This window comes from Olea europaea, chromosome 10, assembly GCF_002742605.1.
Source record: "Olea europaea var. sylvestris chromosome 10, O_europaea_v1, whole genome shotgun sequence".
Taxonomy (NCBI): domain Eukaryota; kingdom Viridiplantae; phylum Streptophyta; class Magnoliopsida; order Lamiales; family Oleaceae; genus Olea; species Olea europaea.
Genome location: NC_036246.1, coordinates 3874297 through 3896576, shown reverse-complemented (window position 1 = coordinate 3896576; position 22280 = coordinate 3874297). Strand labels below are relative to the sequence as shown.

At 39.8% G+C, this 22280-nt stretch overlaps 1 protein-coding gene across 3 annotated transcripts in view; it reads right to left on the bottom strand.

Annotated features, from left to right (window-relative positions):
- The window catches only part of LOC111400947 (protein furry homolog-like), a 31505-nt gene that overhangs the window by 7822 nt on the left and 1403 nt on the right, over positions 1 to 22280 (bottom strand). For 2 of the 3 annotated variants that reach the window (XM_023028427.1, XM_023028428.1), the window contains 11 exons: positions 20990 to 21035; positions 20431 to 20503; positions 20248 to 20305; positions 19112 to 19207; positions 18541 to 18658; positions 18205 to 18471; positions 5047 to 5148; positions 4615 to 4972; positions 4423 to 4536; positions 624 to 1252; positions 318 to 514 (listed from right to left, as the gene is read on the bottom strand). In XM_023028427.1, the coding sequence (XP_022884195.1) occupies positions 318 to 514; positions 624 to 1252; positions 4423 to 4536; positions 4615 to 4972; positions 5047 to 5148; positions 18205 to 18471; positions 18541 to 18658; positions 19112 to 19207; positions 20248 to 20305; positions 20431 to 20503; positions 20990 to 21035 (2058 nt within the window). The remainder of the gene's footprint in view (positions 1 to 317; positions 515 to 623; positions 1253 to 4422; positions 4537 to 4614; positions 4973 to 5046; positions 5149 to 18204; positions 18472 to 18540; positions 18659 to 19111; positions 19208 to 20247; positions 20306 to 20430; positions 20504 to 20989; positions 21036 to 22280) is intronic. The other variant, XM_023028429.1, reaches the window with a different exon arrangement.

Here is a 22280-nt window from a genome sequence, read left to right as displayed (position 1 = left end):
CCCCCCGGGAGCTTAAGCTTTTATTTCAAGTGGTTCAACATCTTATTCTATCACGAATTAGTAAACCTTGTATTTGTAAATTCAAATTCAAAACGAGAGTCATGACCAAGGACACCATGTTATTGGCAAATAAATTGAGGTCATTTTGCTAATGGGTACATTATCATTGAATACATTTTGAAGTGAAATAGTTAAAGCATATATTCATAGATTTTGGCTTAGGCGAGTAAGATGTCAATTTAAATTAATAATTACGGAATAACAAGGTTCAAGAATGTGAATGCATATTCCAGAACCGACTATGAGATGTTACTTACTTTGCTTCCTGAACAGAGGTAGGACAGAGCTCAGCGGCATATTTTACAATCTCACTTAGACATCGAGCCCACCTGTTCTTATCTGGGCTCTCGAAAAGTATAGACTGGAGACTGACATCAGGAGGTACAGCATCAGATTCTCTTCTCAGATCAAAAGGACGTCCAGAATCCCAATAACAGCTCTGAACAATATCATCCTGTGAAACACAGTTGTGTAAATTAAACCTCCGACACCTAGTTTATAAACAGATGTATAAATGAAGCAGAATTTCAGATATCTTAGAGGAGTCAGAAAGTGTTACCCACCCCATTCTCTTCTAGAACATCAATTATGAATATTGGTTCAACCTCATTTTTGAGGATATGCTCCGGCCGTTCATTTCTTGAACGTTCTCGTATATCATTTCGTAAAGCACGTACACATCGCAGTAACTCCAAGGCGGTATGCCTGATTTGACTATCAACAGAACTAAGGAATATAAGACCAACAGCATCTATCTCTGAAGCACGAAATTCAATTGCTTCCTGAGGCTGAAGAAAGGAAGATTTTCTGAATGCTTCATTTCTCTGCACACGCTTTGTATCAGAAATGTCAATTTCTACCTTATCATCGGACAGACATTCTCTCCAAAAGCGCATGAGTTCCAGAAGGCGTTTTAATGATGTTTGAATGAGAAGGGGGAACTCATCAGGAAGATGTAAGATAAAGTTTGCCATCCCTCTCATAACTGCAAAGCGACGATTGGGTAGGTATCTTACAATCCGATTCAGAACCTGTACAGCTTCCTCACGAACACCAGGATCAATACTGATGCCATGCTGGGGTATGATTTCCGTAATTTTATCACTTCGGCCAACTTCTTCTATCAGATATGGTATGCACTTCAACACTGACCGGAAAAGATATCCTTGAGACTTTTCCTTTGTGACAGCATCTGGAGAAGTATTCGTCAGTTGTATATCCCACTTTAGCAGAAGCACAATTTAAGCAATTTATAAGAGAAATCCAAGAACCATATAAAGAAAATATTTAAACAAGTTGTTAAATGACAAGCTTAGTTGAAGACAAAACAAGAGGTACGATGAAAAGTCAGCAGATATTCTGCACGCCAAATAACTAAGCAACAAGCAGGTGCAAGTTCTTTGGATATGCTAAGCACTTATCTATTGCTTTTCTTAATTTTGCTTCAGAATAAAAAGTATGGCAGTATAAAGTTTCAAGGTTGCCATATTAAGCACTTAATGAGAAGCAAAAATGCTCAACTCAACTGATAGGCCCCAATTAGATGAGCCCAATTCCAGAATGTTCACCAGTTAGTTAGAACGAGGGATAAAAATGTAAAATACTACAGTCAGGTTTGCCTATATATAGACGGGGAAATTCATAGGGAAGAAGTCAAATATTGGTAGTTAAGTTAGGAGAGAATAGCCCTCTCGAAAGGCTATAATTGTTACCATTACTGTAATTCCTCAGAATTCCATCAATAAATTGTTGTTTTTCATTGTTGTTGCTTATCCATATTTTCCTACAGTTGGTATCTTAACAAATTGGTATCAGAGCTCCGATTCCGCGGCAAAGGGAAACAAAATCCAGCAAGGAATGGGAGGAAAAATGGAGCTCGTTAATGAGTCAATTTGACCGCTTGATGTTGCAACAGGAAGGAGGAGATCGGACAAAGGATTCGGGATTGGATTCGCTAGGTCGACTAAAAATATCAATATTCTATTATGGTGATCCAGATTGGTGGCTAAGGAAAGCTGATGAAATTTTCGCTAGGAATCAATTCTCGACAGGGGAAAAAGTGGAGGCCGCTGTGGCATGCTTGGACGGTGAAGCTTGGGAGTGGTTTTAATGGATAGATTGTCATCAACCCATGCAAACTTGGGGAAGAATTGAAAGCGGGGATGGCAGTCAGATTTTTGGCCATCCATGGGAGGGAGCTTACTGGACATACCTTTCCTTCTAAAATTCCAAACAAGCTCGCTGAGGCAGGCATGAACATGGAAGGATCAAAGGAAGTCAGTTATGGAGGAATCATAAAGGGAACACACCAGAACACAAAGGAAAAGTGGGTCGCATTCACTTCGTTGGAACCGACCATTAATTCTGAAACTCCGCTACAATTGGAGAATATTGGGACAAGTGTAGAGTCTGCAGACAACTGGAGTCACAGAGAAGAATTGGGAAGGGCAAAGGCGCACTGTCTTGTGCTCGAAATACCGATTTTTGAGGTCCTGAAAACTCCGTTGCAAGCAAATTCTAAAGCGTTGATGGAGGGCCAAATTGGGAATGGGTTGAAGCCGGAGATGAAGGCCGAGAAACGAGTGCTACGACCTAAGGGGCTTAATCAGTTGACGGAGAAGGATGACAAAAACTATTTAATCCAAAATCAGTGGGCTGGAGGCAGCCCAAAAGCAGGTACGTCTTATCCCGTTTCGGGCCAACAGATGAATTTAAACCAGGCCCAATGCTTCCCTTCAAATAAAATGGCCCATAAGCAGTCTCCAGGCCTTCTCATCTCTCGGATGAGATCGCCTTCACGAAACTTCCTCCAGAATGGTGCGCCGGCCATTGGATTAGCTAAATTAGGACCTCTAGAAATTGGAAAATCCAATAATCTGGGTAGCAAGAGACTGACTGAAGCTGGATTACAGTCCATGGAACTCACGGGTCAAATTAGAAGTCTCAAAGTGGTGGTGGTGGCTTCTCTCAACTTGTTGAGTGTTCTTTTGGAGAAGAAATTAATTAGCCTTCATCAAATTTCAATGGGTTTGGAGGAAATAAGTAGCAACGAAGGTGGAGGGATTTTTAAGACCAAGTGGGGAGTTTGGTGATACGCTAGGATTGTTAATTACTAATTCGATAATAGTACAAGAAGGGGTGACTGAGTTGATTGGTCGTGGTACTATGCAACATTGTATTTCGATTTGGCGGGTTCAATTTTTGGAACACTTGCGAACGGGTACGACCGGCTATGGGGTTTTTATGGATCGAATTTTAATGATAGGTGGGCTGTTGACTACACAGGCTAACAGCCACAACAAGCTTACTGCAAAAATGGTTCTGCTAAATGGAAACCCAAATTTTGAAGTTGAACCACGCTTCCACCTTGAGCACAAGGTATTTTTGGGGCAGCGGGTAATGATAGGCCCCAATTAGATGAGCCCAATTCCAGAATGTCCACCAGTTAGTTAGAATGAGGGATAAAAATGTAAAATGCTACAGTCAAGTTTGCCTATATATAGAAGGGGAAATTAATAGGGAAGGAGGCAAATATTGGTAGTTAAGTCAGGAGAGAATAGCCCTCTCCAAAAGGCTATAATTGTTACCTTGCATTTCTATAGTTCCTCCGAATTCCATCAATAAATTGCTGTTTTTCATTGTTGTTGCTTATCCATATTTTCCTACAGTTGGTATCTTAACATCAACCTATGAGGCAGGGAAAAACTCTGCTGATGTGACCAGGAACAATACAAACTAAGAAGATACAAAGACTTCATCCCATTCATGGTGCTCCTATAAAAGTGGTCCAACTATAGACCTTGGCCACGGAACTATATGATAGATCAACTTTCTTTTGTTTAAATGACTCGAATCCTAAAAAAATTACCTACAATTTCCATTGCCCCAAAAGACACAGGAAGATGACAGTTTAACTTTCACTTTGGTAAACACAGAAACCTACTTTAGTTCAGAGATGCAGTTCCAGCATGGAAATGGAAAACAGATCAAAATAGTCGGATTTAGGGAGGCTAGAAATTACTGTTAATTTGCTTATGTAAAATCAATACAACTAAACTAAGGGTTTCCTCTTTGATTCTACAGTTGTGGAAACAGTTATACACAAATTAAGGTCTGTGCGCTTGTTTACATTTCCAGAATTTTAAAGGATTCTGATTGTCCTTGAAAAATGTTTGACTTTACCAGTTTAAAAGAGCTCTGAGGGTTGTAAGTTTAGAAAAATGAAACTTCACAAAAATCCACAAGAAATAATAGATTACATTTTTCTGACTTATGATTATTATATGACGTGCAATCAGTAACAGGTATGCCAAACTAATGGTCTTACATAGAAAATAAAAACTACAATAAACCCAAAGTTACCTATAGTGGTCCTTGAAGAAGTGAGAAGGGCCTGACTATAAGTTCTATGGCACGACTTCAGAATGGCTTCAATTGCAGCCTTAACTTTTGGAATGTAGTGACCGATATTATGAACTGCCAATGCAACACAAACCTCAATTAAGCTGATCAGACATAAAAAGAGAGTTGCATGACAAGATAAGTAAAAGTTACCATGCAGAATTTCCAAGCCAACATGCTGGCTTGTAGGAGACATAACAATGGCAAGCAAAGCACGAAGACCTATAACCTTTGCTTCACTTGGACTATCTTGCTTCAATAATTCCAATATCATATGATTCATAGCAAAATCAAGGTTATGTTCTGCAATAGTCACACAGAACTCCACAAGTTTGTCGTGCTGGACATCCTGAGTGAGCATTCCTTTCCTTAGGATTGTCAGAAGTTGTGAGGTGACACTATCCAGGTAATCCCACACACGATTGGGAGGTTGTGAATCACCATGAACACTTAAGTAAAACCTCAGAACGCGATGTAGACAATCTAAGGCCATGAAGCGATGGTTCTTATCCTGCAACAGAAATCCAGGTTAAATCCTTTCGGAGCATCTGAAATCAAATGCACTAAAGACAAATTATAGCTTACCCTAAGGTGCTTGTATAATTGTTCCATGTGAGGGCCAAAATTACTGAGGAAAATATTAGGATCACCAAGACATAGCAGAAGAGTCACCAAAGGGTAAGCAACCTAGCATGCAAAGAATTGTTCACTGAGGCAGAATATAAAAGATAAGTATGTAATATGCAGTGTTAAGTCCCGCATACAAAAGAAGTGTTTTGAATCCCAAACATCATGAAGGACAACACTAACAAAGCCTGATAAGTGAATATAAAAATCATTTGTTCATTTCAAAGTTATTAATACAATATTTTCCGTTCAGATGTCTCTACAATCAACGGGTTATAATGCCTAATTACGGGATGATTAGTTTAGCACATGTACATTATAGTTAAGGTAATGAGCAAAAGTTAAAAAAATAAAATTAGTAGACAAGTGAATTATAAGTTAAAACTTTTTTTTTTTTTTTTTTTTTGGATAGGTAATCAGAGAATTTTATTCCTTAAAAGAGAGTACACGGGAAGTATACAATCACTTTAGGTATGAAAGGAACAACATGAAATTAGGCAACCCTACAACAGGATTTTTAGCCACTGCATTAAACCAAGAATACAAAGTCAAAGTAAAATAATTCTCTTATCCGCTCTGTTATCTTTGTTTGGTCTTCAAAACATCGATCGTTTCGTTCTCTCCATATGCACCATACAATGCATCCCGGGATAAGATTCCAGAAAAGTTTGATATTTTTATTACGAAGTTTTCTCCTCCATGCCCACACCACGTCTTATATACGCCTAGGTAGCACCCAATCCAATGATTGAGAAGCCAGAATACTGTTCCAAAGCCAACGTACACCATCACAATGAATGAATAAATGATCAATCGTCTCTCCACCCTTTTTGCACATATAGCACCACTCGGTTACATAAAATCCTTTTCGTCGAAGATTATCCACCGTTAACACCTGCCCCCTCATACCTGTCCACAATAAAAATGCTACCCATGGAGGCAATTTGCTTTGCCACACCATCTTCCAAGATAATGAACTCTCCACAAATCCCAAAAGGGATTGAAAGTATGAGCAGACTGAAAAAATTCCATATCGAGCCAACCTCCACCTGCTGCAATCACCCTCTCCTACCCGAATTTGTATCTCATGCACAGCGGTCAAAAAAACGAATAATCTTCCAATTCCCAATCCTGTAAACCCCTCCCAAAAGTAATATTCCAACTATAGCCCCCTTTATGAATGTCTAATACATCACCACCATAGCAGCAGGCTCTAACGCAATACACTACAATGAAGAAAATCCCTCCTTTAACGGTTGATCGCCACACCAACATCCCAAAATCTAATATCAGTGCCATTTCCCACCACAAAATTTAGTTTGTCCCTAAAATCACTCCATCTCCGTCGGATATACCTCCACAAACTCACCCCATAGGAGCCACGACCCTCAACCGTACACCAACCCCCCTCCATCACACCATACTTTGCCCTAATGATTTCTCTCCAAAAGCTCTCCCTCTCCACTCCAAATTGCCACAACCACTTGCCCAATAAAGCCTTATTAAACAAAACAAGGCTCCTCACTTCAAGCCCCCCCCATCCTCACAGGCAAACAAATACTACCCCAATTAACCAAATGCATTTTCCTCTCCTCCCCTAACCCTGCCCACAAGAATTCTCTTTGAAATCTCTCTAATCTATTTGCCACTGCAACCGGAATAGAAAACAATGACAAAAAGTAAGTGGGGAGATTTGAGAGAGTGGATTTAATAAGAGTAAGTCGGCCTCCCTTAGAAAGATACATACGCTTCCACCCTGCTAACCTCCTCTCCATTCTTTCTATAATAACATTCCAGATATGTGTACTTTTAAACCGTGCCCCTAGCGGGAGGCCTAAATATAACATGGGCAATTGTGCAATCCTACATCCCAATATGCCAGCCAACTCCTCCACGTTAGTGACCTCCCCAACTGGAATAACCTCAGATTTCCCCAAATTGATTTTTAATCCAAACACCGCTTCAAAACATAGGAGCAACCGACGCAGGTTCTTGAATTGTTCATTTTGATATACCTCCCATACGGTTCACATACCAAAGGCGTCACAAAAAAGGGATGTAAGGGGGTTGGAGGGAATCTTAATCGTTAGATTTGTTGAGTAAAGATGATGTCATGGTTGTTAGAGTAGGGGGTCAATAAGTATGAGTTAGTAGAGTCTAGAAGGCAGAGAAGAAGGTAGGAAAGGTCTGAGTCCTTAGGAAAGGGGGCAGCTCTCGAATCTGCCTTATATTTTCATAGCGTTACTATTGCAGTTCTTCCATTCAATATTAATAATCTTCCTATTCAGATTCAGTGTCATTTTCCTGTTAATTTGATATCACTAAAGCATCTGTAGTCAAATAATTTTGGGAATTACCTGGGATCTAACATTTTGGTATCAGAGCGTTGAAATCCTGGGAATCGAATGCCAGCGACTCGAATGGACAATTGGATTGAAGCATTAGAAAATAAAGTGGCACAGATTTCCCCCTTGGGAGCAACAATTGTCGAGTTGAAGGGAGACCTGGAACATATAAATATGAAGTTGGGAATTGTTGTGCATGTGGCTCATATAGAGTGCAACACAGGCCCTGGATCAAATGGGCCGATGCCGGCGCGGAGCGAAGTGGAGTGAGAGAAGCGGAGCGCATCAAACGGAACGGGCCTTAAAGTTTTATATGGGCTCAGATTAGGGTTAGTATTAATAATATGTTGTAACCCTATTTTTAATAACTGAAAAAAGAAATCTCCGCTTCGCTCTCTTGGACGTAGGCACATCGCCAAACCACGTAAAATTCTTGTGTTGATTTCCGTTTTTTTATCTCTTTAATATTGCGCATAAAATCCAACAACTGGTATCAGAGCCAGGTTCACATGGCGAGTTCTTCGATTGCAAAATTTGATGTGATGAAGTTTGACGGATCTAGGAACTTCGGATTATGGCAGCGAAGGGTGAAGGATTTGTTGGCGCAGCAAGGGATGATGAAGACACTATCTGGGAAGAAACCAAAGGGTACGTCAGATGCCGATTGGGAAAAGCTCGAGGCGCGAGCAGTTGGTACAATTCGGCTTTGTTTGGCGGACGAAATCATGTATCACGTAATGGACGTTGAGTCTCCGGCAGAGATTTGGAAGAAATTGGAGAGTCGTTATATGTCGAAGTCTCTCACGAACAAGCTGCATCTAAAGCAGCGGCTGTACGGGCTGAAGATGTTGGAGGGTACGGATCTGATTCAACACACCAATGTGTTTAATCAAATCATCAGTGATCTATTGCGACTTGAAATCAAGTTTGATGATGAAGACAAGGCAATGATTTTGTTGTGTTCACTACCTCCTTCGTACGACCATCTGGTGACCACGTTGACGTGGGGTAAAGAGACTCTCGAATTGGAGGAAGTCACATCAGCCCTGTTAGCCTACAACCAGCGAAAACTGCGTACTGGTGAAACTTCACAGGGTGAAGGGTTGATCGTAAAGGGTTACCAGGATCGTGGGAGAAGGAAGGACAGGGGTGTTTCTTTTAGAGGGAACACAAGATCAAAATCTAGAAATCAAAATAAAAAAAAATGTATAGTGCTACAAATGCCATCAGATGGGCCACTTTAAGAGAGACTGTCCTAATAAGAAGCAGAATGATGAAAGGAAAGGTGATGGGTCCTCAAACTCAGCTAGTGTTGCAGAAGGAGACTCGAATTCTGGAGATGGAGACATGTTATCAGTCTCTGCAGGTAATTCTGTAAAATTAAATGACTGTTGGGTACTTGATTCAGCCTGTTCATATCACATGTGTCCTCACCGGGATTGGTTTCATTCATATCGTTCTGGTAATTTTGGATCTGTTCTGATGGGTAATGATGCATCATGTAAGGTCATTGGAATGGGGTCCATAAAATTTAAAATGTTCGATGGTGTGATAAGGACCTTGGAAAATGTTAGGCATGTACTTGAGTTGAAAAAGAATCTAATTTCTTTAGGCACTTTAGACACAAACGGTTACTCTTATAAGTCAGAGTGTGGGGCTCTAACAGTGAAGAAAGGGGCTATGATTGTGATGAAGGGTCAGAAATTAGTAGGGAATATCTACAAACTACTCGGGGATACAGTTGTAGGTGGAGTTGCTACAGCAGAATCAGAGTCAGATGACACTCTTCTATGACATATGCGACTGGGGCATATAGGAGAACGTGGCATGGTTGAACTTCACAAGAGAAATTTGTTGAAGGGGGTAAAATCATGCAAGTTGAATTTTTGCAAGTTCCATGTACTTGGAAAACAGTCCAGAGTACAGTTCAAGATGGGAAATCACAAGACAGAGGGAATTCTTGATTATGTGCACTCAGATATTTGGGGACCAGTGAGGGAGTTGTCCAAAGGTGGATCTCAGTACTTTATTACTTTCATTGATGACTTCTCTAGAAAAGTTTGGGTATATTTCATGAAGCACAAGTCTGAAGCCTTTGCCAAGTTCAAATTATGGAAAGCAGAAGTAGATAACCAGGTGGGCAGAAAAATTAAGTATCTGAGGACAGATAACGATACAGAGCATACAGATTCACAGTTTTTGAGATTTTGTGGGGAGCATGGTATTCAGCGGCACTATACAGTTCGCAAGACACCACAACAGAATGGTGTTGCGGAAAGGATGAACAGAACAATTGCAGAACGGGCAAGATGTTTGAGGCTGAACGCAAGGCTCTCGAAGAGTTTTTGGGCAGAAGCAGTGAACATGGCATGTTATGTCATAAACAGATCACCACGAGCAGCACTAGATGGGAAAATTGCAGAGGAAGTTTGGACAGGTAATGAAGTTGATTATTCTGAATTGAGAGTTTTTGGTTGTCCGGCGTATGTGCATGTATCTAGTGATCAGCGATCCAAACTTGATCCGAAATCCAGAAAATGCATTTTTCTGGGCTATGTTAAAGGTGTAAAGGGATACAAGTTTTGGGATCCAGAGGCCAGGAAGATGGTGATAAGTAGGAATGCAGTATTTGATGAAGCATTCATGCTTAAAGCTTCTACAGATAAAGAGAAGCTGAATTTAGACGAGGACAGAGGTAAAAGCCAAGTGGTGCAAGTAGAGCTAGACAATGTTAACACAGAAATTAATGCTCAGGGAGCAGATAGTTCTGGGTCAGAGGTGAAGCAGTATCATAGTGTTGCCTTAGATAGACCACGTCGTACTACCAAACCACCAGCAAAGTATGGATTTGAGGATTCGATTTCTTATGCACTCATTACCAGCAATAGCAATCCTATAACTTTTCAGGATGCCATTGGTAGTCAGGAGAAAGGTAAATGGATAAAGGCTATGACGAAGGAAATTGAGTCACTGCATAAAAATGATACTTGGGACTTGGTGGAGCTTTCAAAGGGGAAGAAACAGATAGGGTGTAAGTGGGTGTATAGAAAGAAAGAAGCAATGTCAGAAAAGGAAGGAGAAAGATACAAGGCTCGATTAATAGCAAAGGGATACTCACAGAGGAAGGGAGTAGATTATGATGAAATTTTCTCTCCAGTCGTCAGACACACTTCCATCAGGATTGTTTTGGCAATGGTGGCTAATTTTGATTTGGAGTTAGAGCAGCTAGATGTGAAGACTGCTTTCCTTCATGGTGATTTGGAGGAACAGATTTTCATGGAGCAGCCAGAAGGGTTTTTGGAACCAGGAACAGAGAATCTTGTGTGTAAACTGAAGAAGTCTTTATACGGGCTTAAGCAGTCTCCACGGCAATGGTACAAGAAGTTCGACTCTCATATGACTCAGATTGGCTACAGTCGTTGTGAGTATGATTGTTGCGTATACTACAGAGTTCTTGAGGATAACTCATATATTTTCTTGATGTTGTATGTGGACGACATGTTAATTGCTGCCAAGAATATAGATGAGGTAGATAAATTGAAATCTTTGTTGAGCAGTAAGTTTGATATGAAAAACTTGGGACCGGCTAAGAAAATTCTTGGCATGGAGATCAATAGAGATAGGAAAGCCAGAAAATTATGGGTGTCTCAGAAAAACTATTTGAAGAAAGTGTTAGAGAGGCTTAGCATGTCAGATGCAAAATCAGTTGCCACACCACTTGCAAATCACTTCAGATTGTCTAATAATCAGTGCCCAAAGAGTGAAGAAGATGTTGCAGAGATGTCAAAGATACCTTATGCCAACGCAGTTGGATGTTTGATGTATGTAATGGTGTGTACCAGACCAGATTTAGCATATGCAGTCAGCGTGGTTAGTAAGTATATAGCTAATCCTGGTAGAGAGTATTGGAGAGCTGTAAAGTGGATTTTCAGGTACTTGAAAGGTACAATGGAGTGCGGGATCATGTTTGAGAGACAACATGGTGATATTTCAGTTCAAGGATATGTAGATACAGATTATGCAGGGGACTTGGATGACAGAAGGTCCCATACAGGTTATATTTTCACACTCGCAGGTGGGCCCATATGTTGGAGGTCAATGGTGCAATCACTTGTGGCATTATCTACAACTGAAGCAGAATACATGGCGGCAACTGAGGCAACCAAGGAATTATTGTGGTTGAAAGGGCTTGTCAGGGAACTTGGATCAAGCAAGATGGAATGAAGCTGTACTGTGATAGTCAGAGCGCCATCTTCCTAGCTAAGAATCAGATTTATCATGCAAGAACCAAGCACATTGATGTGAGATTCCATAAGATAAGAGAGTTGGTTATTTCAGGAGAGTTCTTGTTAGAGAAGGTGCATACCTCAGAGAAACGCAGCAGACATGATAACAAAACCGATCACAATGAATAAGTTCAAGCATTGCTTGAACTTCATTAACATCTCTAGCTGTTAGAGAGGATGTGTCCCAACCCATTGGTCCTAGATGGTGTGGTGTTTTTCCAGGTTATGTTTTTTCTCCTAAGGGGTGAATATTCGCCAAGGTGGAGATTGTTGTGCATGTGGCTCATATAGAGTGAAACACAGGCCCTAGATCAAATGGGCCGATGCCGCTGTCTGGTTGTTAGGGATGCTGAATGGGTTGGGGGTGCGGGGGCAACGCCCCCGTAGTACGGTACAGGGGTATTTTCTGTACGGGCCTTAAAGTTTTATATGGGCCCAGATTAGGGTTAGTATAAATAATATGTTGTGACCCTATTTTTAATAACTGAAAAAAGAAATCTCCGCTTCGCTCTCGTGGACGTAGGCACATCGCCGAACCACGTAAAATTCTTGTGTTGATTTCCGTTTTTTCATCTCTTTAATATTGCGCATAAAATCCAACAGGAATGAAGCTGGGGAAAATGAATGAGAAGTTGGAAGTTAGTCTCGCAATGGGGAGGTGGGAGCTTAACGAAGGATTACGGGCAATAGCTAAGATGCTCAAAGGTCTATCACTAGACTCTACGGTCATGACGGGTGAAGGGAGTGGAGTGAGATCGACTGCCACCTTCGAGAAGCAGATAGCGCCGGAGCCCATGGTGCCGAAACAGTTAGCCGCTGCTACGGGTGAAGGTAATTACCGAAAATTGGAATTGTCTCTGTTCAAGGGGGTCGATCTAAACTCATGGATTTTTCAGGCAGAGAGGTATTTTGGCATGAACAAGTTCACTGATGCTGAAAGGGCGATGGCTACCGGTGTATGTATGGAGGGAAGTGCCTTGTCATGGTTCCAGTAGGAGGATGGTAGACGACCCATTCACAGCTGGACGGAGTTGAAACAGCTATTGCTGGAAAGGTTTTGGGATACCCAATATGGGACCCTATTCCAACGATTTCTAGCAATCAAACAGACCGGGACAGTTGCAGAGTTTAGAGAGAAATTTGAAATCATGTCTGCTTCTTTGAAGAATGTGAGTGAGGACACTTTGGAAGGGGTTTTCATCGATGGGTTGGATGAGGAAACACAAGCTGAAGTGTTAATGGCAAACCCAATAGGTCTATCACAAATTATGGATATGGCACAACGGGTAGAGAACAGGAACAATCGGATCAACAAATTGAAGGAGAAGGAACGACCCCGGCTAAGAAATGTATTGGCCCCTAGCCTGCCTGGCATCGAACTATTCCCTAGAACATGTTAAAGAGGACGGACTTACCCAAGAAAGAAGGGACAAATCTGCATAAAGTAACATCGGGATTCAAAAAAATTGACCCGACTGAGATTCAGTCAAAAAAGGAGAAGGGACTTTGTTTCGTTGTGACAAAAAGTACACTATGGGGCATAGGTGTCGCAATAAGGAATTACAAGTATTGCTGGTGGAGGATGAGTCAGATAAGGAGGAGGACAAAAAATAACTAGAAAAGGCAACTGATTGTAACGAATTGGAAAGAGTGGAATTATCAATGAATTCAGTCGTTAGGTTGACATCACCTAAGACTATGAGGTGAGAAGGACGGTAAAAGGACAGGACGTGGTGGTTTTAATTGATTCGGGGGCTAATCACAATTTCATGTCGTGGGAACTGATTACAAACCTTAAGTTGCCAATAACGGAGACTTGTGGATACAAAGTACAGGTGGGAACAGGTAAGTCTGTCAACGGAAGAGGAAAATGCAGAGGAGTGGTACTACACTTGTAGTCCTTAGTGGTGATAGAGGATTATTTACCTATTGAGTTGGGTAGCTCATACATCATTCTGGAAATACAATGGCTTAGTACCTTGGGTACAGTCCGAATCAACTGGAAGACATTGGTGATGAAGATACCGATGGGAAAGAACACGGTCATTTTAAAGGGAGAGGACGGGTTAACCAGATCATCGGTGTCCTTAAAATCAATGATGAGAACACTAGCAATAAGGGGAAGGCATGATTGTGGAGCTGTGTCCGGTGCAAGTTGATGGATAGCATAATCAGCATGGTATTCCCTAACTGATACGAGAAATTATTATGCAATTTAAGAAAGTGTTTGAGGCACCAGTTAGATTACCTCCCCGGCGAGAGCAAGAACATGCTATCACTATGAAAGCAGGTAGTGAGCCCGTTAATGTAAGGCCTTACAGGTATCCCCAATCTCATAAGGCTGAAATTGAGAAGTTGGTCATGGAGATGTTAGAGGCTAGTATCATACAGCCAAGTGTGAGCCCTTTTTCCAGCCCCGTTTTGCTGGTGAAAAAGAAAGATGGAGGGTGGAGATTCTGCATGGATTATCGAGGCTTAAATCGGGCCACAATACCGAATCGTTTTCCGATAACGATTATTGATGAGTTGCTAGATGAATTGAACGGCGCCACCATTTTCTCCAAATTAGACATGAAATCAGGTTATCACCAAATAAGGCTTAAGGCGGGAGATGAATACAAATCAGCCTTCAGGACTCATGAAGGACATTACGAATTCCTAGCAATACTGTTTGGGCTCACTAACGCCATCGACAACTTTCCAGTCCTTAATGAATAAATTGTTCAAGAGCATGTTGCGGAAGGGTGTGCTAGTCTTTTTTTATGATATCTTGGTTTACAGCAACAGTTTGGAAGAGCATTGCGAACATTTACGAAGGGTCCTTGAAATCTTAAAGGAGCAAAAGTTGTTTGCAAACCGGGAGAAGTGTGAATTCGGTCGAGCTGCGTTGGAGTACTTGGGACATATAATCAGCTCAAAAGGGGTTGCAGCTGACCCTGAGAAAATTCTTGCAATGCAGTCATGGCCCACACCTAAGAACCTTGAGGAATTAAGAGGGTTCTTAGGATTAACGGGATACTACCGAAAGTTTGTGGAGGGGTATGGGAAATTGGCGGAACCACTTACAAGACAGCTGAAAAAGGACAGTTTCAATTTGGATTCCGAGGCGAATTTGGCTTTTCGAAGGCTAAAGGATGCCATGACCAAGGTATCGATCTTAGCGCTGCCAGATTTTTCTCTTCCATTTGTGGTAGAAACTTATGCTTTGGGAGTAGGATTGGGGGCGTTGTTATCTCAACGGCAAAGACCAATTGCTTTTTTCAGCCAGGCTTTATCAGCAAAAGCACGACTGAAATCCATTTATGAGAGAGAACTTATGGGAGTAGTGTTAGCAGTCCAAAAATGGAGGCATTACCTCTTAGGGCGGCACTTTATAGTGTATACCGATCAAAAGAGTTAGAAATTTTTGTTAGAGCAACGGTTGGTGAGCATAGACCATCAGAGGTGGGTCACAAAGTTACTGGGTTATGATTTTGAAATCTAGTACAGACCTGGTCTTGAGAACAAGCTGCGGACGCGTTATCCCAACTCCCATTGGCAGCCGAATTGACCGTCATGGCTATCCCGAGGGTGTTGGATTTGGGTGAATTGCAAAGATAAATAGGAATCGACGAAAAGCTAGCAAACATTCTGGAATCCTTACTTAAGGATCCCCTGGCTATCGAAGGGTGGGCAGTGACTAATGGGTGCCTCTTGTACAAAGGAAGGCTGGTATTACCTTGCAATTCAAATTTAATTCCCAAGCTGCTTCAGGAATTCCATGGCAATAAGGTGGGTGGACATTTAGGGGTTTTAAAGACCTACAAACACTTAGCTGGGGAATTGTTTTGGTCTGGAATGAAAAAAGATGTCCAGAAATTCATAGAATCTCGCTCTGTCTACCAGCAAAACAAGTATCTAGCCCTTTCCCCAGCAGGGTTACTACAGCCATTACCGATTCCAGAGGCAATTTGGGAGGATATAACAATGGATTTCATTGAAGGGTTGCCAAAGTAACGAGGATGGGACACCATAATGGTAGTGGTGGATCACTTGAGCAAGTATGTCCATTTTATGACCTTGAAGCATCCTTTCACCGCGAAAACAATGGCAGAAGTACTCATTCATGGTGTATAGTCAGGCTTCATGGATTTCCTTGGTCTATAATCTCGGACAGGGATAAAGTCTTCCTCAGCTTATTTTGGACTGCGCTTTTCCAGCTATAGGGTACTCATCTCCGTAGAAGCACAGCATATCACCCACAAACCGATGGACAAACGGAGGTGGCAAACCGATGTTTGGAAACATATTTGCGGTGTTTTGCTAACGGCCATCCTCGCTCGTGGTCAGATTGGATTCCGTGGGCTGAATTTTGGTTTAACTCCTCCTTTCATACTTCCACCAAGACCACTCCTTTTAAAATTGTTTACGGGCAGGATCCCCCTCCTCTCATCGGCTATGGGACTCAGCACACTCCTTTGGCTGATTTGGATCAGCAGCGTGACGAGATGATTGATATGTTGAAATTCCAATTGGAAAAGGCTCAGTCCCGGATGAAGAAGACGGCAGATAGTGGGAGGAGAGAGGTACAGTTCCAAGAAGGGGATTTCGTGTATTTGAAGCTCCAACCATACAGCCAAAAGTCTCTGGCCAAGCGTGCTAATGAGAAGTTGTCACCTAGATTTTTTGGTCCCAATCCCATTCTACAAAAAATAGGAACCGTGGCCTACAAGCTCCAACTTCCAGCTGAGGCAAACATACATCCGATGTTCCATGTCTCTCAGTTACGAAAGGCAGTAGGTTCCACCACGGTTGTCCAACCTCTTCCCGCAATCTCAGCACTGATTTAGAATGGAGGGTGCAACCGAAAGCAGTGTTAGGGATCAGACCAACCAGCAATCCAACTTCACAGGTCCAGAAGTACTCATCCAATGGCAGGATCTTCCTTCTTTTGAAGCATCATGGGAACCATTTTGAGCTGATCAATTCTCAGTTTCTGGAATTCCACCTTGGGGACAAGGTGCTTTCATTGGCGGGGGGTATTGATAAACCTCCCATACGGTTCACATACCAAAGGCGTCAAAAAAAAGGGGATGTAAGAGGGGTTAGTGGGAATCTTAGTCGTTAGATTTGTTGAGTATAGATGATGTCATGGTTGTTAAGAGTAGGGGATCAATAAATATGAGTTAGTAGAGTCTAGAAGGTAGAGACGAAAGTAGGAAAGGTCTGAGTCCTTAGGAGAGAGGGCAGCTCTCGAATCTGCCTTATATTTTCATAGCATTACTGTTGCAATTCTTCCATTCAATATAAATAATCTTCCTATTCAAATTCAGTGTCATTTTCCTGTTAATTTGACATGCTAAAGCATCTGTAGTCAAATAATTTTGGGAATTACCTGGGATCTAACACATTTCAACTGAAAATAAGCTGTGACATTCTTTGATAGCAAAAGAGAACTTTATTAAGAGACAAACAAACAAGAGCAAAATAAAGGACAAGAAGTCCTCAATGGCCATATGCAAGCAAGAAATGCGTCACTATCATGCATAAAAATGGAACTTAATACAAATACATTTGATTTGTCATTATCAAATATATGTTGGAATTACTAAATACAACGAAATAAAGGATAATATTACTTGATTATTTTAAACTAATTACAACATAATAATGCGGAAACCAAAACATAAATCAAGAATACATATGAAATCTTTTGAGTTGCAAGACTAAGAGACATTTTATTAGAGGCTTGCGAACAAAATAAGGGAATAAAATTCACTTTTATTTCCTTTCAGTAGTCAAACATACATAATATGTGGCTTATTTTAAACAATAAGAATGATAATTTTGATCTGGAGAAACGGTAATACATATAGAGGAAAAGTTCTTTGGGAAGAAAACTTCATTTCCAATTCAACTTGATTAAAGGTTTGCTTACGCCTGCACTCATCAAAGATGTATCATGGAAGAACCAGAGCATTTATTAATCTTAAATCAACCACAATACTGCTAGAACTAAATAAGATTGCCATCAGGACTTCGGAAGTTCTAAATCCTGAATACAATTGATAGTGGCACATGATTTTATCAAGAAACACGGATGTATATAATAGCATCTTCCCAAGAAGAAAATAATTTTGATTGAGACAATGAGCTTTTTTAGACTAACAATAGAAAAGCTACGTCGGACAACAATGGATGGAGCTGTTCTGATAAAAAATGATGCCAGGAAAACATTTGTTCTACTAGAACAAGGTACAGTTATTTCTAAGCAAGCAATGAAGGCTTGTATATCACTCTTAGAGACTGCATCTTGAACTGGCAATTATTATTTCCCATCATTTCTTGCAGGTTTGGGGTGCAGTAAATTAGATATAAAGTTGTAGATCCCAAAATCTGTTGAGAGATCTTGCTGTTCCCAGCTAGTGAGGTGAACATTACCTAAATTTCAGAAAAGGCGAAAAAAGGGAATTTTTTTCCCTGTATCCCTTTGCCCTGATACTTACAGCTATATGTTTACTTTGTTTATCCATCCAGTGCATGAGCTGCCCCCTTATTCGTGCAACGGCTTCATACCAAAAGGTGAGTGCAGGTTCAACACCTGTAGGAGGCCACTGACCTTTTCCACCATCAGCAAGTGGAGCTAGAATGTTTGAAAGCATATTGCATAGAGCATGATGAAGTTCACTTTTCCGTTTATGAGGAGCGCGATTTAGGGGGTTGGCTTTAGCAACAAAGGAAGCTGATGCATTTAGACCGCCCTCTGTTTTGACCTGATAATCAACTTATTATTATACAAATGCTTCCACATTAGCTTAGCAAAAGAATTTAAACACACATACCCCAAGCTTAAGGTAGCGCAGCCCATTGATAATACTAAGTGTTTCACTTCGAGCAACACTGGTGTCAATTCGACGAGTGTTGAGTTCCATGAAGAAGCGCTCAGTCACAGAACTAAACCTTTTGAGTTGAAAGGAATCGTACACATAAATTAGTGAGACTAGTGCAAACCTTAACAAAAAGACTATTAAAATAACATTCTTAATCGTCAACACTGGATGGCAAGTGGCAGATCTAGGTAAGGAGCCAATAAAGAACTTCAGAAAGAGGAAATGAAGCATTTATTGGACATCTGAGTTTAAGTTATGTAAGCAGTTGTTTCCCCCTAGATTCATTGCATGTTGCACCCTTAAGATATCCATCATCAGTTGTAGTACATGGATCTCAAAGCAGTTACAAAAAACAACAAAAAAAGATTGGTGGATTTGATATAATCCAATGATTGTTGACATATTTCAGAAGAGACTTGTTCATGCATCAATGAAAAAGTTAGAACCAGCGGATTACCTATCACCCCAGCTATGAAACGTTATATTTGAATATTCGGCGGGGCAGTGCTAATTATCTGATTACCTGATCCGAGACAAGGCACCACAAAGTTGTGCAACTAGGTCCAAAAGAAGGCCCCTCAAATCTACCAATGAAGGATAATCAACTTGGCTAACAAGCCTGCAATTGATAAAAAATGAGTTTGTACGACAGTTACCGAGAGCGCATTGCAATGCAATCATGCTTTAAACTAAGTCCTTGTTTGAGTCTCATTTTTATATTAAAATGGATTTTGTAATAGTAATTTTTGGAGAATGTGTAGTTAAAAAGTAAAGAAGAGTTTTGAATTTACGTGCAAAATATTCTATTGGTAAAATATGTGGTTGAAAATGAGCATGGAAAAAATGAATTATTGAATAATGGGATCAAATAGAGGCTAAATGTATCGATTCAAATGGAAAGTGCGCATTTCTTTCTACATTATAATACAACCCCATTCTATATAAAAAGTACATACACGACACACAAGTCTTACTCATTAAACTCATCTCTGTATCAGAAATCAAGCTAAAATTGAAAAACACAGAATAGTAAGGCAACATTTCGGTATTCTTCTCTGAGTAACTTCATGGACAATGCTCAAGACAATTAAATAACTGAGGATTCTTTTTGGGCTGGAGTTTGTACTGAAGATATAGAGTTACTGGATAGCATATGCCAATTGTAATAATTTGGTCTTTTGTAAAGCGAATTTTTTTTTTTTTTTTTAATATACAGGTATTTTGTAAACAGATTACATGGTATAGAAACATCATCAATGAAATTTCATTGCTTACATCAGGACAATAAACACCATAGCTCATTCCAGTTTGATCCATTGGGATTTCAAGCATCTTCGTGAAATATAGATAATAATACTTCTTCATTCCACCAATTGCAACCAATATGCACAATCATATTAACCGTGGTATAATACTTTTACATTCTAAAGTAATTACATGAACTTTAAAAAATAAAAACTATTTGATGCAGTTTGTAATAGTTGGACTCATAACATGACAAATTGGCAATATAAAGATGTTTTGGGCCCAAGGAACATGAAATATGAATCCATGCCACAATTAACACACATGTTTGCACCTTAGTCAGAATCAAGACAGGAGCTAAAAGAAGGCTAACCAATATTGTAACAATTTCTAAATTTAGCTTGATCATTTTACCTGTCTGCATTAATAAGCCAGTCAAAGACAAAATTTTCAAGCCCAATCCAAAGTTTCTCTGCCATTGAAGAAGCACATTAAATATGAGGAAATTATGAGGTGTCAGGTGAAGGAAAAGAAAATAAAACTAAAAGAGAAAAGAGGTCGTCAAATAAAGGTTAGGAGTTTAGAGCATGAATAGACCTGTAAGTCCTCCTTGCGGGCAACACTCGACAAAGCGAATACATGCTGAGCAAAAGATACACTCTACTGCAAGCTGGAACAAATAATATCACCATTAAACATGTGTACAGGTAAACCAAGTTTCTGGATTAAAATGTCTCTTCTGAAAGGTACTACCTATTTTTGTGTAGTAGACCTAGCATTTCCATTTGTCTTGTGAGTCAACAAGACAAATTAGAACATAAGAAGCCATAAACAATTTGTTACCTTGAACCAAAAACAAAGTATAAATGGATTTTTAGGATCATTAGATTTACTAATAACACTTGGCTTTCAGCAGTCAGTCTGTGAAATATCTTATTCTTCTATTAATTTTAGTCACTTATGTTAAATTTGATTGTGTTTTCTTTACTCAACCAGAGAGAGAGAGAGAGAGAGGATTTCATATGGTCTCTTCTTTACATTTTCTTTTTATAAAGAGAGATCAATATGTTCCAATGTAATGAGGCAATGAAATTTCTACCAACTCGAATTTTATATGAAACTGCGTAATTAATTCATTATATTGGGAGAGGCAAACCTTTCTCTGGAATGTTGATGCATCGTTTGCACCTTTTGGTGATTCACTGCATAGCATCCCGAAATATAATTTAATTGAGAGATCATAATTTAGCTTCAAAAGAGAAGCAGAAATTGAGGTTTAAAAATAAATGAATGCTCGCTAAATAAATTGTTTCTTCTAGCTACATTGAGCCAATCATACTAAATGAGCATTAAAAGTACAGTAACAGAAGGCATCATTTTGACATTGTGGTGCAGAAGCGATATGAAATTCTTATAATAAGAATTATGTAATAAATAAAAACAATATTTGAAGAATCATGTCACGTATATATTGAATAATAATTGATTGGTGTTGAAAAGTGTACAATGCTCTTATATTTATAGACAAAATTATTCCCTACTTCTAATAGTATTAGAAAATTGAAACTACAATCCTAATCAAATAAAAGATGAAAAGTTCTATCATAACTATACAAAAAACTAAAAAGATAAACAAATTGAAAAGATAAACTTCTAGAAAAGATAAAATATAATTGTAGTAGGAATAGTAGGAAATTATTAATTGTAGTAGGAATGTACTACATCACAATGCCCAACAAAGGGATGTTATTACTTTCGCCTATGTTTGGCTCATGTTTATAAACTATTTATAAACACTCGAGCTACTTTTTATCGACACGTTTTGAGGGATCCACAAGTACTACTCCATTTATCCACTGCTCATTTCTATCTATTTTTAATCTAAATAATTTATAAACATGCTCTTAGTGTTTTCTACCACCAGTGCCATGTGGTTACTGTGAGATATACGACATAACCAAGACCCATTTTGGAATTGAATTACAGAGATTGATATATTATCGCCTGAAAAAATGAAATATGATTACATTAAAAAGGTCAAACCATCAATGTATTCAGAAGTTACTGTTTTTCACTGTTTGAGAATTATAAGAGGCCATAATGACTAGAAATTCCATAAGCATGAATACTGGCACCAGAGATACGAAACTAGAAAAACAATCATGGCTGGAAAAAATCCATCAATCAGGCCAGCCACAGCTTGAGCCCAGATAAACAGCAAAATAAATTGCAGGATGGACTGACTGTAGCACAAGTCAATTAGACTTCTAAACCACTGGTGCAGCAACTTTTCTTTTTGAGGAAGTACATCAAGAAAGAAATCAGCAGATATCAAGATATAAAGTAGTACTTATATGCATCGCTCCAGATATGCAATATATATGACGTCATTAAAGCTACCTAGAGTTTTTTCCTTTTTTTTTGTGTGTGTGTGGGGTGGGGGGGGG